Source organism: Balaenoptera musculus, chromosome 4, assembly GCF_009873245.2.
Source record: "Balaenoptera musculus isolate JJ_BM4_2016_0621 chromosome 4, mBalMus1.pri.v3, whole genome shotgun sequence".
NCBI lineage: Eukaryota > Metazoa > Chordata > Mammalia > Artiodactyla > Balaenopteridae > Balaenoptera > Balaenoptera musculus.
The window spans coordinates 89,973,893-89,993,495 of record NC_045788.1 but is presented as its reverse complement, the minus strand read 5'-3'; the positions used below and the strand labels follow the sequence as shown (position 1 = coordinate 89,993,495).

The 19,603-nt window shown below is 38.6% G+C and overlaps 1 protein-coding gene across 4 annotated transcripts in view; it reads right to left on the bottom strand.

Annotated features, from left to right (window-relative positions):
* Positions 1-6,661: 6,661 nt before the first annotated feature.
* CD47 (CD47 molecule) overlaps positions 6,662-19,603 on the bottom strand; it is a 53,966-nt gene continuing 41,024 nt past the window's right edge. For 2 of the 4 annotated variants that reach the window (XM_036849991.1, XM_036849987.1), the window contains 6 exons: positions 19,224-19,316; positions 17,775-17,867; positions 12,428-12,459; positions 11,031-11,055; positions 10,372-10,404; positions 6,662-8,457 (listed from right to left, as the gene is read on the bottom strand). In XM_036849991.1, the coding sequence (XP_036705886.1) occupies positions 8,453-8,457; positions 10,372-10,404; positions 11,031-11,055; positions 12,428-12,459; positions 17,775-17,867; positions 19,224-19,316 (281 nt within the window). In that variant the 3' untranslated portion in view covers positions 6,662-8,452. The remainder of the gene's footprint in view (positions 8,458-10,371; positions 10,405-11,030; positions 11,056-12,427; positions 12,460-17,774; positions 17,868-19,223; positions 19,317-19,603) is intronic. The other 2 variants (XM_036849988.1, XM_036849989.1) reach the window with 2 other exon arrangements.

The following is a 19,603-nucleotide window of genomic DNA, read 5'->3' as shown; positions in this document are numbered from 1 at the left end:
ATATATACAATGGAATATTACTCAGCCATAAAAAGAAATGAAATTGAGTTATATGTAGTGAGGTGGATTGACCTAGAGACTGTCATACAGAGTGAAGTAAGTCAGAAAGAGAAAAACAAATACCGTATGCTAACACATATATATGGAATCTAAGAAAAAGGTCATGAAGAACCTAGTGGCAAGACGGGAATAAAGACACAGACCTACTGGAGAATGGACTTGAGGATATGGGGAGGGGGAAGGGTAAGCTGTGACAAAGTGAGAGAGTGGCATGGACATATATACACTACCAAATGTAAAATAGATAGCTAGTGGGAAGCAGCTGCATAGCACAGGGAGATCAGCTCGGTGCTTTGTGATCACCTAGAGGGGTGGGATAGGGAGGGTGGGAGGGAGGGAGACGCAAGAGGGAAGAGATATGGGAACATATGTATATGTATAACTGATTCACTTTATTATAAAGCAGAAACTAACACACCATTGTAAAGCAATTATACTCCAATGAAGATGTTAAAAATAAATAAATAAATAAATATTTCTATTCAACAGTGGAAAAAAAAAGAGCATTTAATTTTACTAAACGTGAGCTTTTGAAAAAATTGAAAAAATGTTTTGTATAATTTCGAGCACAATTATTTTAAGGCAATTACTAAATGCCCCACAATCCGTCCATCAGCTTAAAGCATAAAGAAAGATTCTATAATTTTCTAACAACTTTCTTTGAATGGGAGTGAGAACTGATAGTTGTTGATGCTTTCAAATATATTCCTGCATAGGACCCAGGGAAATATTTTCTGTTCCACTTAGTAATAGTTGTTACCTGAATCACTCCCTGTTTATAGCTAGGCATATAGCTAAAGACATGGGTTCTATTGAATTCAGGCTAAAGTTTTAAAAATCCAACATATATGCCTACCAATTCAACTCTGAGAAATGAACAACTGGTAACATTGCAATAAAGAAAGGTTTCTTGAGCTAACCAAATATATGCATCCTCTGACTTACAAGGAGACTTACAAACATTACATTAAAAAAATGTCTGGTTGAGCTGGGGGTGGAAACTCCCCGGAAGGCGAGCAGCATTCCTAGAATAAGCTACCTGGGAGGTGGAGTTGGAGGTGTTCCAGCCCAGGGCTCACGCCTGAGGCGGTGCGGCAGCTATTCCTACAACTGCTGGGAAAGAGGCGTAGCAGTGGGGAAAGCAGAGGTTCCAATACTTTCCACCTGCCCCCAACATGAGAGCATGAGAGAAAAATTTCCCCACAGAATTTACACAATGATTGGTATGTACACAAAAGTTCACTTTACCCATAACGCAGCCTAACCACAGTACCCCCCAAACAAACAATGCTTTTAATAAAAATGACTCAGAAAGTCCTTATGGACTGACCTGAAGAGTTAATTACCATTTATTTTAAAACGTAATATGTAGAGCGATTCCTTGGAAGATATAATCCATGTTTTAAACAAATATGCTTAAACTTTGCAAACAATCCGTTTGTTTAGAATGCAAGTCCACCAGATTTTATGTTGTCAGTTTAACCTTGAGGAATTTTGCAGGCAATGCAAAGAAAATCAGGAAGCATATGATAGTTGTCTTTTTTGGAAGGCAGGTCTATAATTAAATAAGAGCATTTCTTTTAAATAAATTTATTTATTTTTGGCTGTGTTGGGTCTTTGTTGCTGCACGCAGGCTTTCTCTAGTTGTGGTGAGGGGAGCTACGCTTTGTTGCAGTGCGTGGGCTTCTCATTCCGGTGGCATCTTTTGTTGCGGAGCACAGGCTCTAGGGGGTGTGGGCTTCAGTAGTGGTGGTGCATGGGCTCAGTAGTTGTGGCTCGCGGGATCTAGAGTGCAGGCTCAGGAGTTGTGGCGCATGGGCTTAGTTGCTCTACGGCATGTGGGATCTTCCCAGACCAGGGCTCGAACCCTTGACCCCTGCCCTGGCAGGCAGATTCTTAACCACTGCACCACCAGGGAAGTCCCAATAAGAGTATTTTAAGAGGAGGATCCCAGCACCTGGTACCATGCCATGGTGTTGCAACATCTGTAAGAGAACAGCAGCTGCAGGTTTGTAAATCTGCCAAGCTCACCTGCTATCTGACCTCCAGATTGACATCAGATGGCAGTTTTCAGAACTATAAATCATTTTCTCTCTAAATTGGACTTTTTAAAAAAATTTTTATTTTTTTAAATTTATTTATATTTTTGGCTGTGTTGGGTCTTCGTTTCTGTGCGAGGGCTTTCTCTAGTTGTGGCAAGCGGGGGCCACTCTTCATCGCGGTGCGCGGGCCTCTCACTATCGCGGCCTCTCTTGTTGCGGAGCACAGGCTCCAGACGCGCAGGCTCAGTAGTTGTGGCTCACGGGCCTAGTTGCTCCGCGGCATGTGGGATCCTCCCAGACCAGGGCTCGAACCTGTGCCCCCTGCATTGGCAGGCAGATTCTCAACCACTGCACCACCAGGGAGGCCCCAAATTGGACTCTTTACCAAGCATTCCTCATCATCCAAATTGGGAAAAGATACCTGGTCTTCCACAAGTGACTATTAACAGAGCTGAAAAGCTGCTGTCTTACGGCCAAATGACTAAATCAATAAATGACTGCTGACTAAGTGGAGTTCTAGTGATTAAATCCATGATCACTTCTATGCAGTTTGCAGTGCTGTCTTCGGCATTAAATAATCAATCCAATTATCCATAACTTAGGGTTAAATACTCTTCATTTCCCTCTGATCTGATGGATGGGTACTTGAGCATGAAGCTTAAATACTCAAACTAAACACTGGGGGTAGAGTTCCGGCACAGTCTCGCTTCTAACACCAAACACTATAAACTGTGCTGAAATCTCTGAGCTACTGGTGAAATCATGTCCTACGTGGATGGTGTTACCATAATCCATTATTTTCTAAAGCTGTCAAACTTAAGCCCTTGAGCAGGAAAGGTTGCTGCACAAAAATGAAATCCAGTTGCATCTGGAAGCCTACACCTCCGTGGGAGTTCGAATCAGGTTGAGTGCAGTTCTGTGCTACACAGAACAGCTTTCCGTGCAGGAGATAGGATATTAAATGCTTTCTGAACTCCATTAGTTACTCCTGCTGAGAGTGAAAAAAAGTCCGCATAAATGCATAAAAATTGAATTGCCTATGAGGTAAGGAATGAGGCGGTACTTTGCTGCCAAATATTATTTTCCGTTCAGATGGTTTACAATCACACATACAGTGCAGAATCCGAGTACATACCTGCAAGGAAGGTGCCTAAAATCTAATGCCATCTCGATCTGGTTACAATCCCCCGATTTTGCTTCAGTTAACTCCCACTCTGTGCCCCAACCCCGCCCCAGATGGAGCCCACAACTCCATTCCAGGCCAGACAGACATGCGGCTCAGGCTGGCCCAGTCAGGGCGTCAGAGATGCTTAGCCTCAGTGGCTGAGCGAGAGGCCCGTGGCCCAGGCAGAGAACCGAGCTGCAATCTGGGGTGGATGGGACTATTCAGAAAGGGGGAGGCACTCTTTTTTTCTCCCCTCTCCCCTCCCTGAACTCAGGAGAAGGTGGGTCTGGGATTGCGGTCAGTCGTTCTGCCATCACACGCAATCTCTGCAGGAAGGCAACAGGAAGGAGAGAGACTAAAGCTGAAAGCTGGAGAGACGCTGATCCTGAGGACACTGCTTGGAGACCCACTAGCCGGCTGTACGTCTAAATTTTCCGTTATATTAGCCAATAAATCTCACTTTTCTTCGATTTAGGTTTACTTTCATTTGCAATCAAAACAGTCCTAACTGGTAACCAATTAAAGTGGAGAACCATTTCAATTTACATTTCAGGCTTGAAGAGGCTTATCTCATTCCACAGGTAAGGAGGCACACTGAGAGGCAGGTAAGTGCCTTGCTGAGGTCCTCGGCTAGTCAGCAGTACAGCCAGGACTAGAAAAGTGATGTTTTCACTCTACCAGGGGGAGAGTTAATGCATTGGACTTGCTTAGAACTTTTAATTAAAACTTTGCTCTGATCAAAAGTTTACTTATTGGATATTGTTATACTTTAAACAAGAATTTATAAATTAATATTTTAAGTCATCCTTTGCATTGTTACCTAGGATATGGACTCGAAAATACACTGATAAACTAAATGTCTCAGTAATGCGCCTGTGGTCTGCTGAAGCAGCAATAGAAATAAGCCCAACGAAAATAGCTTAAAATGCTTTATTAAGTATATATAATATTACAGGGTAATATTTACAAAGTTATGTTTTTTAAATAAAAAAGTATCTTGGCAAAGATTGCAGATATTCAAAGCTTCAAACAGTGATAAATTGATTTAATACATATAAAAAAAACCTTTAACGGTAACACAGCTGTAAAACAACTTTGGTCTTTAAATCACTGCAAAAAATGGCTGACAAATAGCACACCTTTAATTGCTATGGAAGAAAGCCCCCAAGAGAGGATCTTGCACATAGCAACACTGGAGTTTTCTTTAGAATGGTTAATGGATATTTATACGGTGTGGGATCTAATTCTCAGCAATGGCTTTTTGTAAGTAATGCTCCGTTTAATAAAAAACAAAAATGCTTCCCTCTCTCACCAACCCTGACAACACTTTTAACATTCCACTGATGTTGCCCTACAGAGAAGTTTATTACAAATGCTCTTTTTTCAAAAGGCTAAATTTATGGGAAAGCTGGTCTTAAATGTTAAGTAAGAGCTGTCAAAAGCCAAAGGCAGGAAAACTTCCTGTTCACTGCTCATCTCTTAAAAGTTACCTGGATTATCCTTATTAGCCACAGAAAATGACCTAACAAAGGACCCCAGTGGGTGATGGCAGTTAGTGATTTTGAAAACATGACACATGTAAAACTAATGTTTTTAAACAAACTCTCCATCAAATGACACACAATAAAAAGATAAAGGGTTGCCCAACAATCATTTCTCTAGTTTCCACCAACGGGTAAATAAAGGGGTATGCCATTCCATGCATACACCACAGATGTCTGTTTTTGAATACCCATGTTAGGACAAGAGAAATCTAGGTGATATAGAGCTTAATTCGTATTCATGAGAAGGAGGAACAAACTCACCACTTTTTAAGCTTTATTATAACTCAAACCACAATTTGGTTGGTCACTTACTAAACTGACTACAGCATCCTGAAAAGAGCAATACTCCCAACTATGGGATAGCCCCATTACTTTCATTCTGACATTCTCAGAAATTTTAACAGATTGGACCTGGGGTTTCCAGGTGAAAAAAATCATCACCTTTTAAGGTTTTCAGAGCATGTGAAATTTGTCTAAAAAGAAAACTCTCTAGCTCACCCTCTTACAAACACGGGGAAGTCTAAATACAGCCTGCTCTCAGTCATCAAACTTACGGAATGAGCGTCTAATGTATGTAAAACGCTGCAGGAAGAGAAAGGAAGGAAAAAAAAAAAGCCTCTTGCTATGTACGGAGGAATTTTTAAATTGAACAAGAGGCAAGACAAAAACCCAACAAAGCCAGGCAGAGACACGTGAAGTACTAGGAAAGGTAAGTAAGAGATGAAAGAGGCAGCTGGACAGATAGGCACAGATCGCAAAGGAGAGCCAGTCAGGGAGGAAGGGTGGGAGGGTGTTTTGAAGGAGAAAGACATTTGATTTGGCCGAAAAGGTTGGAAAGGTTTGTTGCCAAAATGACAAATGGTGTCACTCTGAGAACATACAGTAAATAAAACTGGATGGAAGAGTCGATGGCAAAAATTGGGATCTCTAAGTGAAAAAGCAGATTATGGGGGGAACAGATATACGATGTTCAAAACATTGTTAGCAACTTTAATTTGGTGTGACAGAAAACTTACTGCCATTGTAAGTCTAATTTAAAGAGAATGAACTGGCCCAATGATGCCCAAGTAAGAGGGCTCCTGCTGCTGTGGTCCCTTTTCCAGAGAAGCTGACGAGGAAGAGCAAGGGTTGACTTCATCTGGCGTTTCTCCTGCTACCTCTGTGTGTTGTCTAGGGCAGTGAATGCCTCAAAAGACAGGCAGTGTTAAAGAGAACACAAAGGATGGATAAGTCCCAAGACTGAACCCCAAATAAATGAGAGCTGACTACATATTAAAGGTACAACTCTGGTTCATAAAAAAGTTTACTATAAAGATTTCATACCTGACTTTTTCTTAATAGAGAATAGGAATTTGGATCTTTTTCAAGTCCAACTGCTTTTCCCCTCCTTTCATCAAAATTGATTTCTAAAGTAACAAACAATACTAGTGAAATATAAATATTTTCAGAAGGAAAAACAGTAGAGGGAGCCATCAAATTTGTATAAAGGAATACAGCTCCCTCTACATATGATAATATTTTTTTTTTTTTTTTTTTTTTTTTAAACTGTTTTTTTTTTTTAAATTATTTATTTATTTATTTATTTATGCCTGTGTTGGGTCTTCGTTTCTGGTGCGAGGGCTTTCTCCAGTTGCGGCCAGCAGGGGCCACTCTTCATCGCGGTGCGCGGGCCTCTCATCATCGCGGCCTCTCTTGTTGCGGAGCACAGGCTCCAGACGCGCAGGCTCAGCAGTTGTGGCTCACGGGCCCAGCCGCTCCGCGGCATGTGGGATCTTCCCAGACCAGGGCCCGAACCCGTGTCCCCTGCACTGGCAGGCGGACTCTCAACCACTGCGCCACCAGGGAAGCCCTACATATGATAATATTTTGCACAGGAACACAATTAGGGAAGAACTTTTTTTTTCCTTTTTTTTTTTTTCAAGAAGAGCTGTCTTCATAGTGTGTTCACTTTTCTGAGGCATCAGCAGGTTATAAATTTTGGTTTGCCATGGGCAAACCACTTGGTCCCAACGTAAAATATGACAAGCAATTTGGCATAAAAGAGGCACGCGGGAACATTCAGTGGACTAAGAGATAACTATTAATAATGCAACTACAAATATGAATGTCTTATTACACAAACAGGAAGAATAACTAGTATTTTTAGAGGGCATTGGTGAGCAGTCAAAAAGCTTGGCAAATTACCTAGAATTTTTAAAAGTTTTAAGTGATCAAATATTCACATCAAATATAAGTCCACCCAATAAAGATCTTTGTTTTTAACTGTTTTCACTAAAAGCATGAAATTAACATTTGCTCTCCTGTAGGTACCCCACTGTTGTCCATACAGAAGATACATGTGCCTATCTTACACATGAGCGCATACACACACACACACCCACAAGGGAAGAAAATCTAATAATCTAAAAGTACTCCAGGCGATCACAACTGTCAGAATGTTAATTTTCTTCTAATGGGGGTAGGAAACGTGGGTTTTGTTTTACTTTTCAATCTTAGAGTAAGGTGAATATGAGGCAGGACGACAGGAGGAAGATGACGGGTGTTTATCATGCAACACAGATACGACAGTAATAAAATCACCCGTTCAGGGTTGGCCTATTGGCCTGACGGTGACACACATTATGTTGCCATGCAGAAGACTCATAGTTCAAATCTCAATCTTGGTTTTTCATGCCCCAGATCAGAAAAGAAGCGAAGAAACACTGTAGATTGTGCCTTCAAATCCGAGGAAGGGAATACGTATGTTACAACCATCGCTATTTCTGCTGAAAAGTGTGAACAAGGTTCTCTGAGAATAAGTCTGGCTCCTTTCTGCAGTGATGTTACCGTGTCACTGGACCATGTTCAAAGAGGAGAAAAAGTGCTACATCTCATACAGCGGCAGAAGCAAATAACAGAAGGACAAGACAGGATGTAAAGGGTTGTGTGAAGAAAAGAAGGAAACATCCATCAGTAAAATCACCCTCAATCCGGAAAGGGTCTGGTACACTGTACGTTGAAGGAACAATGTGTGAGTGGCAACCCCCAAGAATGAAGACCATGATCTCCGTCAGTATCACATCCCACGGAGGCAGCCTACAAGACAGATGTTCCCGACTGAATTCCTGTCTGTGCTTAATGTTATTCCCTTGACCTGGAAGTGGCAGACCCATTATTCAGCTAACACCATTAATTGCCACAGTGGCTGTGAACCTGAGTTTTCTAAGGCTTGACGGAAGCCACTGTTTTCATAGATAGCTCTGGGTAACCAGGTTAGTGTCAGGAAATTTTCACCTTGGACCAATTTAAACTGGTGACCTAGAGTCAAGAGGCCCCAGGATCTGAAAGGCATCATTCTTGGAAGTTGCCCACTCTCCTTTGCCCCTAATTGAATAAAAGTAACAACAGAAAACTGGATATCAATTGGGCACACAACACAGACCATAATTCTTTTATTAACTAAATTAAAAATGCTTTGAATAAAAACTTAATTGTAACAATCATTGAAAGGTCAATTATTTACTTTCTCCCATAGATGGAAACCAGTTACTTTTCTTGTTTTCTTCTCCAAAACAGTGAATCAAGGCCACGGTGCTTAAACACAAGTGTATTTCTTTCATGTCGTACTACTCTCCAAATCAGAGTCCATCATTTTACTTCAGTTACTCTGGAAAATTGAAAAATGAACATATAATTGCTATGATGTCTATTTTCTACGCCTTTAACAAGTTGATGTATTTTAAAATTTGAAAATCGTTTCAGATATATGGTATCTAAAAATAAAGAAAAATTATTTAATCTTAGATTTGCAAAGGTCACAGACATAAACCGGGCAAATCATTAGCCTTTTTAGTTGCAGTAAGTAAAAGGCCAATGCCAAATGGAAATAAAAATCAACAAAATCTGATAACCTCCGTTTGCTGGGTTGGCGGAGAAGCCGAGAGACATTGATTCTTCCATAGCAAAAGATATTTATCCTAGAACAATATTCTATCACTTTCACTTTAGATCGACACCATTCATTTAAGGTAAGAGAATTAAACATGTGATTAGGTGTAAGTGAAAGAGGAAATGGGACTGTGGTCCCAAGAGGGTACCTGGAACCTCACTCACCAACAAGGCAGTTACACTATGGGCATCGTGCACTGTTAGTAGGAAGAACCCACCACAGACATTTGGAAAAAACCCACAAATTCTGAACAGCTAAAAATTAGCAAAATTAAGGGAATTTCAAAGGTCATTGTAGATTTCATGCACTATGAACACACAAAAACTGCTGTCTAACTCCTGATACAATGGTGCAAAAAAAGTCACATCTTAAAGGAAATTAACAAAGGAAGAGGCACTCAAGGTTCTTCTACTGGTTTTCTGAAAATGAAGAAGTGTTTAGTTTTTTTATACAACTACAGAGGAATGTCGCCACAGTAGGAAAAGGAAAAAAAAAAACAACGAAATCAAAAAATAGAACACCAGAATGCAAACACGGACAAACCATGCCACACTTTCAGGTACCAGTTCTTTTTTAAATGCCATTTAATGTATTCCTGCTAATCATGGTTTTTTTTAGGAGGGCAGTGGTTAGTAGAGCATGCATTTTTTGTAATAAAGGCTGTGACGCAAAATTACTAAAGTGGGATCATTCTGTGACTGCTTATTGAACACAGTCTAAGCATTGTTTTAAACTTAGTCCACTAGGCACAGTCAGCGTGTTTTTAATCTTACGCAAAAATTAATTACACTCAGGGGAATATAGCCTCTTGAGATAAATGCTGCACTTTGCTGTAGAGGTTAGCAGGCAGGTCACAGACTTTAAACAGTAAAATACGAAGCAGACTATTCACATGATCAGGGAATGATTGTAAATAGCAAAGGTATGAAGAAAGTTTTGATAAAATGAAAACATAGTTTTTAAAATGTTAACAGAACTAAAGTATCAGAACATGTTAAGGTAAAATCAAAATGAATGCTTGCAGCACTCAATATCTCAGACTTACTTATCTTTAAGAACTAATAAATATAGGTCTTTGAAAGTCAATAAAAATTAGAAGTTATTAGCCCAGAGTCCCCCCTCCCAAGAGCTGAAGTGACTAAACATTTCTCTCCCTCTTTTTTAAATCCTTTCCCAAAAGGTTAGAACCCAGTTCCTGCTTGGAAAAGCAGAGATATTAAGTCTCCATGGGTTAAATGCAACAAAATCACTAACACAAGCACAAAAGAAACTCTGTCAAGATGATAAAGATTTGTGCCAAATTATCTAAGTGTCGTATAAAAAGCATTTTAAAGTTACAGTCACCAGACATTGCATCTGAAAAATACCTTTTTTAAAAAAGAAGTAATTCCTCTTTGTTGTGAGCAATGAGACTGAAGAGTCTGATTAGTGACACCCTACAGCTTTTATATTACTAGTTTTGCAACTTTTAACAGAGTAGATTGAAGTTTTAGAAACCAAGAAATGTAGGCCTTTATGATTTGACAGTGTCCCTTTTATTTAAAAAAAGCCATACTTTCAAGAAGCAATTTTATTTCTTTTCAATGTCCATATTTTAACCCACCTATAATTGTGGGTGCATTTTATACTTACCATCATTCATCATTCCTTTTGATTCTTTAAATGCTAAGAATTAGTAACAAGCCAAGCAGTTAGTAAGATTCCACAATTAGAAATCATTTCTAGACAAACAAATATGCAGTAATATCATGCCAACTATTCCACAGCTATAAAGCCAAATTAATTTTAAGGTTATTATTTGATTACAAAAGCCTTTCTGCGGATCATACCCACAGGCTCCACAAAGGGACACAAAGTTGGGAATACAGATCTAGATTTAGAGAGAAAGAAAGTGAGACGTTTTGGTCTCACTCCAAGATGACAACCTGTGTCTTCCTGAAATTTATAATTAGAAATTGAAATTAACTGAGATTCTTCTCTACTGGGGGTGTTACGTTTCATCTTGGCCAATTAAAAAGGCAATAGTCCCCTCACCCAAATATCACCTGGCTAGCACGAGCAACTACTGGAGAGACACAGAACAGTGCATTTTTCTCAGAGGTGAAAATGTTACAAAAGCAATACTCTTAATTCTTGATGAATAATCAAGAAAAGAGAGGTTAAGGCAATAAAAAAAACCTAGATTCTTCCCAAGGCATAGACAGCATTCTAACTGCTTTGGGGGCCAGTTCAAATTATTATGAACTGGTAATGGATCAAGAAGAATTTATAAATTTGTAATAACCACATACCATTAAGGGGTTCCTCTACAGCTTTCTGGAAAATATTTAAAATATATTTACATAAAATAGAATTTATTTCATGTCCTTTTCTACTAAAATTTATATATGCTAACATTTAAACTATAGACAAACAGTGAATATATATAGTCAAAAACCAAAGTAAAGCAATAAAAGTTAGTTAGAAAAGCAAAGCTTGCCAAGTCTAGCTATTAGTTTTATAATAACTGAATTATTCTCTTAATATTCTTTTTTTATGCAGAATTTCCCACCCCACCCTGCCTCTCTCCGTTCAAGAAATCCTAACTGAGAAGCACAAACACAGATAGCAACATAATAAATAATACAGTTAAGCCAGAGATGAGAACAAAACAATCATTTTCAAGTCGCGCAAATTGAACTCAGTAACAGGGAAAGAAAAAGTGTTATGATTTAATGGTCTAATGGCTGGATTATGTCTAACAGAGGCACTTTTAAAACTTCTGGCTGTTTGTGACCAGTGTAGCTACGGCACCAATGTTTTTAGAGTGAACACCTGGGTTAAGATGCAACCCCACTTCCCTCGCCTCTCAAGCACATCTGTTGAGGCTTATCAGCTTTAGGGGCATAGGTAATCTCCGCTTCCTGCCACAGACAGCAGTCTTGCTTTTGGCATTCCAGACAGAGCTTTTATTAATCCTTTATAGGAAGGTGAGTACAATACAGCCCTTTCAAGATCTTATTTCCATAAAGTAGCTCTTGTGCTTGTCACCAGGATGAGTCTCTATCTACAAATGTTTTTTTCACCCCCCCTCATTTATCCCTCTCGGTTTATCTCCTAAATTTGCTCCTTTTCTTGGAATTTTCTCAGGTAGCTTATTAAGGTAGCCAAGATATAGTAAAAACTACAGTACAGTTTGCAGGAAGAAAAATGCTTATAAAATGGGGGAAGGAGGGAAATGAATCAATTCAGAACAGCTATTTTTCAGCCAGATTTCCATTTACTTTATAGATTATCATTTTTAATGAAATCAATTTAATATAAACTTCTCTCCCTCATTTTTAAGCCTGAAATATCATTCTGCATATGCACATCAAATGGATCCAACAGGTGAGGCAATATATTGGAATCGGCTTCCTTCAGCAGATAACGACCATTATTCTTACACATAAACTTTTCAGTTCTGGGTGTGAGAAGACAGCACAATCTTAAGGTATCATTTATTCTATCCCATTGCTAGTAAATGACCAAACAGAAGTTTTAAAATAGATTGGATCTATCCATGCAAAGGTCATGAAATGACTTCAGTGTTCTCTTAATTTGATGTCACACCAAACAGAGAGCAATGGGGTTCAATATCTCAATTACCATTCCTCAGACTAAACCATCAAGTGATCATACCCAATTCATTTAAGAAATTTTAACTTACCCTAGGAGGTTGTATAGTCTTGTGATTGGAAGCTGATGAAATTAAAATATAAGAAAATGAATTTAATAAATGAAAGAAATTAAGGCAATATTATGTTTAATTTTAAGATAAAATGTTCACGGCTAAAACTAAAGGTTCCAGTAACTCCACTGAAAGATTTCTGGCTTTGATAGACTATTAAAAATACAGAACACTCTTAATTATATACATTGACAGAATAAAATGATGCAAATAATCCACCCAATCAAATAATAAACACACACACTCTCTCATTTGTGCATGCCATATCTCCCCCCAAAGCAGCCACTTGGTTACACTTTGTGGTGGAAAAACTTTGGCATCGACTCAGCCCTTCTGTAGGCTCTACACCACCCCTCCCTACTTGACCCAGCTGGAATGTGGAAAGAATAGGCAATGACCACTCCATCGCCACCCTTAGCTCACTGCTCTTGTTCCCTGTAGCCCAGTCTTCTTTTTTTCTTCTTCCATCTTTCCAGTTTTCAAAGCTCCACATAGCTAACAAACTAAAGAAAATATCAGATCCCTCTGAGTGTAGAGAATTATTCTAGGCAGCTAGTTTTAGCTACGATCAAGCCCTTCTCTGTATCCCTTCTTAGCTTTTCAAGTTACCCTTCACTGCTGCTCAATGGATTGGTTAATGAAGATGAAGGAATACAGGGCACGAAGAAAGTGACAAAAGGGAAAAGAACCGCTCTAGTTGCACAGGGAAGAAAAGAGAACTTCCTTACAAAAACCAAGTGAGAAGGTCCCGGAGCAGCTAAAACCAGTCCTAAATACAGAATCAGAGTCCTACAGAGATAAGCATCAAGGGGCAACATCCTGTGAGTGACTCTGTAGGAAGGATGCTACTGGATAGTCAGTTCCACTGGTCTATGGATTGGATGACGGCACTGGATTTACTTATGAGCAGACTGAGGCAGGCCCCCAGCACTGCTCTGGTCTTCTGTGCTAATTATGTCCTACCACTCCTCCATGTCCACTCTACCAAGCTTCTAAAACTGATGGAAAATGGGGGTGACACCTGACCCAAGCCAATCTATAGAGGAGTCAGAAGCAGGTAAGGCTCACTCCAACGGGGGAAATGGCAACTGACTGGCCGGAAAAGTTTCTCTCTCCCATTGGAACCTGGAGAGGAGACACAGAAAGAAGACTAGAAAGCTGGTGAAGGGAAAGAAAGGTGAAAAGGAGACAGAAAGTAAGCAAAGAGAAGCTCAAAGCTTAGAGCCAAAGGTAAGAAAATATACCAGTGAGAAGACATGAATAGGATCAAAATATAAAAACATTAAGGAGAGGATGAGCTAGTTGGCTAGCAGGTAAAGAACCAAAGAGAGAGGAACTAAGTAACTACACTGGCAGGAGGGCATCAGCTAACTCTTGTTACTGAGAGGGCAAATGATGACTCAGTCTTTAGAGATGTACTGGATTCTTCCAATTCCTAAACTACTTACTATACTTATGCTGTGAGGCCCAGTTATAGATCTGCTCTCATGAGATTCCCATCTCTGTTAGTGTCATGTGTGGCTTGAAAGTAAATCTCCTTTACTGGAGGCACCTGGGGAGTGGTTTGGTCCTTGCAACCAAACAAGAAGGAAACCTCTTTTCAAAGTACTATGGAGTGAAATGTGTTGGGAACATGGGTAAATCACATTTAGCAACCTCCCAAATAAACCAAGCAGAATTACAGAACTTTATTAGGGACAATCATGATGGTTACATGTATATACAACTTACTTTAACTAAACCATGTCCTGTGTCTATGTTCTATCAAGGAAAAGAGATCTGAACAGCTATGTAAATTTCCGATTGGCAATGTGAAGGGTCAGAGGTAAGATTTTAGAGCTATATTTTCGAGCTCATAAATTATTTATCAGAATTAGTATTAAGAACTGCCAAGCAACTGCTTTAATAACCCTAATAATGTGTAAAGAAGAGTTTCTGAGTTCTGATTCTCAGGTCCAAGGAACATCACATTTGGCTAGCCCATTCTGAAACAAAGATATCTATAAAGAACAGGGATTCAAAGGGCACCAGTCAGCTGTGATCCCTCAAATATTATAAAACCAAACAGTGTAGAAGTGAATTTTGCTTGAGTTAATCCTCTTCAATAGGCATATGACCTATGTGACTAAAGAATGACTGCGATTTATCTGCTGTTACCATGGGCCTAAGGCATTGACAGCCATGTATATATATATTTTTAAATCACAAGCCTTAAGCATTCCATATGAGCTCACTGGCAATGCTTCATCTGGATTTGTTCTCCTCTCCCAGGAACACTTGACCCATGCTATAAATATATTTCCAGGTTTTGAATTTTCAGGGACAACTTTTTCTATTGATTCCAGATTCACCTCTCCTCAACAATGGGGAAGAAAATATCACTGAGTTTAACATATCTATTTCATGTCATTCTAAAATATCTGAGATGTGGTAAATATGGTTTCTGACTGCTAGTATGTTGATTCATATCAAAACATGACTATATTCCCTTATACTGAACTAAATAGCAATGGCTTAGGAAAATTAAAAAGTACTGACCCTTATGAAGAATGGACATAAGCATCCTACATAGGTAACACACCCAACTTCAATGAGTTTAGCTAGTTCTTTGTAATCTTCTATATTGTCTCACATTCTTATTGTTCTCAGCCCTTGATTTCATTTTATGAAATTTAAATGTTTTAGTAAATAAACAAACAAAAAACCCTAACACAGTTAAAAAAGAACAACAGAGAAAATTAAACTTAAAATCCTACTATTTAAAGTAATAATTAAGGCTACAAATTTAAACTGGGAAATAATGAAAATGATAAAAGTTAAATCTCTCATAGGGACATAAACTTACTCCAAGATAGCTTGGATTTAAAAAAAAAAAAAAACTATCTGAGGATTTTATTACTTTTAAATCAAGACACATTCTTTAGACTTTTCCAAAATAGAGCCTCTGCAACAAGTTAAAGTTACACTGGAAGCATTTACAATTTTTACTTCCTGATACAAATGCTCAAATTTGCAACCTTACTGTTATATATACTCAGATTTACACATTCAGATTATATATGAAAAACACATCAACTTTTCTAGTCTACCACGTTATCTAAAGAGCTACTTTCCTGTACCTTTTCTCTTCTTGCCCTTCAACTGACCGAAGGTATTTCTCTGAACTCTGGTATCAGACAAGTTGATTTGAAAAGTTAATTTAGAATAGTCTCAAAATGTAAATAAAACTGGACTAAATTCTTAACTTACACATGGTACATTTATATGTCAAACTATCATAAAGAAAAAATAATCTGGGGAACTTTCCAGGATTTCAGTTTCACTTTGAATCTGATGTGAGAGTAATATGTTTGTAATTATACTGGTTTCACAGGCTTCTTAGGGATGTAGCAGTGGAGAAGGGGGGAGAGCGAGGTCAAGGGGGTAACAGCTAGACAATGCTTATTTCCACTGAGTCAGCATCTCCAGAGCTGCTGGTCTTCGTGAGACACGGAAGGCATGTGGGAGCACGGGAATAAAAGGGAGCGTGATCCAGATAATGAGGGGAAAAAAAAGAACAAAGAGCTGACCATCAGTCAAAGACACCTAATACAGCATCACGCCGTAGGGATACTGCAGGTCACGTACTGTTCTCAAGTATTCCTAGGGAGCTACAGCAGCAGCAGTGTCATCTTCAAGACCCAGACAAATGGTGACTAGAAGACTCAACAGAAATAGAATCTGCATCAGCATTCATAATGCGATGCTCACAATGGCTACAAATGAATGCCATTCTGCTTTAGAAGCCTTAATAGCGCTTTACGGCTTGAACTAAGAAAATTTCATTGAGGAGACAACTCTGGCTTATGAACACATAAACTAAAGATAAGTAAATTTTAGTTAAGTATTTTACTTGTTTATCTAATAAGCATTAATTAAAGGGGGGCAAAAATATATAAAAGAATTGAACTCAATGATTAGTCAGCGAAAGCTGAAGTTCATAAATAAAGGTAAGATTTCTTTGAAAGTACTATACAAGTCAAGTGGGGAATTATCTGACTGTAACAATTCAAAGTTTATGTTAATTTTTAGAAACGTATGAAGTTTACCTAAAGCAAAGCAGAAAGACTGACTTTTTTACTCCATTAATTTGTAACTTTTGATTATTTTGACAAATGGTTAAGAGTTTGCTTTACTTCATAAATAAAAGACAGAAATCTTTTACTTAAGGGAGACTAATATAACCAGATTGTAGGGAATATCTTTAGCTTAAGTAAGACATCACACTAGTTTTAGGTATTTAATATTAAAGGTATCTACCTCCATAAACATATTAAAAATAAGAATTTACACAGAGATCTGTTATTTGAAAATTGGAAGACTAAATACAAAGTTTAGAAACAATAAGCTAAGTCCACACTTACTCACAACTGATTTTAAGAGTAGTAAAAGCTTAAAATTTAAAACTCAATGTTCTGATTATACTGGTTTTAACTAAAAATATTTTAAAGTCAAGTGTCAGAGGACACTGCTCTTTAATTAACAAAAGTGACAGATTTTGAATTTCAATTCTGTCTACTAGGGGAGTCAAGGTCTGTAAATAGTCTGCAAGAAGAGCAACTGACAAATAGGTCTCTGTGAAAGGACTCTATCATAGAAACAATGGGTGAATTAAAAATCCTTTTTTATTAATTAAAATGAACCCTCAGGGCTTCCCTGGTGGCGCAGTGGCTAAGAATCCGTCTGCCAACGCAGGGGACACGGGCTCGAGCCCTGGCCCGGGAAGATCCCACATGCCGTGTAGCAACTAAGCCCATGCGCTACAACTACAGAGCCTGCGCTCTAGAGCCCGCAAGCCACAACTACTGAAGCCCGCGCACCTAAAGCCCGTGTTCGGCAACAAGAGAAGCCACGACAATGAGAAGCCCGAGCACCGCAATGAAGAGTAGCCCCTGCTCACCGCAGCTAGAGAAAGCCCGTGCACGGCAACGAAGACCCAACACAGCCAAAAAAATACCAAAACAAAACAAACAATTAATAAATTAATTTAAAAAAAAGAATCCTCAAAAATCTTTCCTTTTGTTTAGTAGAAAAAAGTTTATACATTCTAAAACATACAGCTGTTTTCTTTTAAACTAGTTAATAATCTAAACTTTTCATTAGTTCATATGATTTCTACCCCCTTTTATTGCCCCCCAAATAATTCCAAATTTATTTAAAAAATACAGCAGCATTCACTGTATTTTCTCATTTTTGGAGTTACCAATGCATTTCTTTGGTCCCAAACAGTAAGAATTAACCAAAAGCATTTTCCTGGCGTAGGCTAACAAAAATAAGGTTGACTTACCAACACATTTCATATAAACTAATCCAAGTAATTCTGCTAGAGCTATAATACCCAAACCTGAAATCAGAAGAGGACCATGTACTGGGGTACACTCTGTAAAAAACAAATGAAATTCTATATTAGAAATTCACATGAAATAATTGAACTTTTAAAAAAGAACTAGCAATAACAGTAATAATATTGAGTTTTAAGGAGATTCTTTTTCTAATTATCAAGAAACAAAAATTAGCTACATAATGTTCATCACTATTAAGTCAGTCAGTGAAATGACTCCCAATTACTAAAAGAAAAAAGCCTTTGTCTGTATAATATGTACCTTATCACATCAAGACTAATGGAAAATAGCGTGTAAAGCTAAGGCTCCAACCAACTGGATGGAGCCTGGTTATTTTAAAAGCTCTCCCACAGATACAGGCATAGCAGTTTGACTGCTGGAACAATCAGCCCACAAGCCATATACAGCCAATATTCTTATGGCAATGTGGAAAGCACTATTCTCAGTGGGGTGAAAATGAGAGTACTAAAAGAAAAGCTCACAGCACCAAATGGCTGGCAAGGATGTGGAGCGACAGGAATTTTCATCCACTGCTGGTGGTAATGCAAAATGGTACAGCCACCTTGGAAGACACTCCGGCAATTTGTTAAAAAACTAAATATATTCTTAACGTACAACCCAGCAAATGCACTCCTTGGTATTGACCCAAATGGAGCTGAAACTTACGTCCACACAAAAAAATGCACATGGATGTCTAGAGCAACTTATTCTTAATTGCCCCAAACCGGAAGCAACCAAGCTGTCCCTCAATAGGTGAATGGATAAACAAACTGTGGTACATACATACATACAATGGAATGTTATTCAGTGCTAAAAGGAAAAGAGCTATCAAGCCACAAAAAGACACGGTTACTAAGTAAAAGAAGCCAATCTGAAAAGGCAAAATACTGCATGATTCCAACTATAAGACATTCTGGAAAACGCAAAACTATGAAGACAGTAAAAAGATCAGTGGTTGCTAGGGGTTTAGGGGGAGGGAGGAGGAATAGGCAGAGCACAGAGGATTTTTAGGGCAGTGAAACTTTATTGTATGATATTGTATCTATGACTATGATCCATGTCATTATACATTTATCAAAATCATAGCATGTACAACACTAAGAATGAACCCTTACGTAAACTATGGATTCTGGGTGGTAATGTGTCAATGCTGGTTCAACAACTATAACACATTTACCACTCTGCTGGGGGATAGCGGAGGATGCTGTTATGTGGGGTATACGGGAATTCTCTGTACTTTCCACTCAATTTTGCTGGGAGCCTAAAACTGCTCTAAAAAATAAAGTCTATATATTAAAAAAAAAAAAGGAAGAAAGAAAAAGAAACAGAAAGAAGAACTCTAAGAGAAATCCCTGGTAAGACAAAGTGAGACTAGAGAAGGATGAGACTTTTACCTGAGACACAGAGGCTGAATCCAACCACAGAGAGCACATGGCCCAGTACTTGAAGGATCAATATGGCAATGGTGAAGAAGGACATCCCCATAGCTGCAGAGAGGAGAGGTGGGTTGAGAGTGTTTAAAAAGCAATCACTCCTACTTGTATTTTGTGCAATCAAGAATAATATCCTATGACCAAAAACTGCCTCTGGAGCTCCTTGTCAGATGGTAGATTCTTTTCCAGTGATCTAAACCTTGCCTTTCCATACAAGTGGTCAGCTCCAGATACACACATTCAGCAATCTTTAATTTTCACAGTGAGCTGAGGTGGAATGGCAAATTATTTACAGAATGAAAGATTTCAGAACTTCAGTGGCAGCTTCATGTGATGCCATT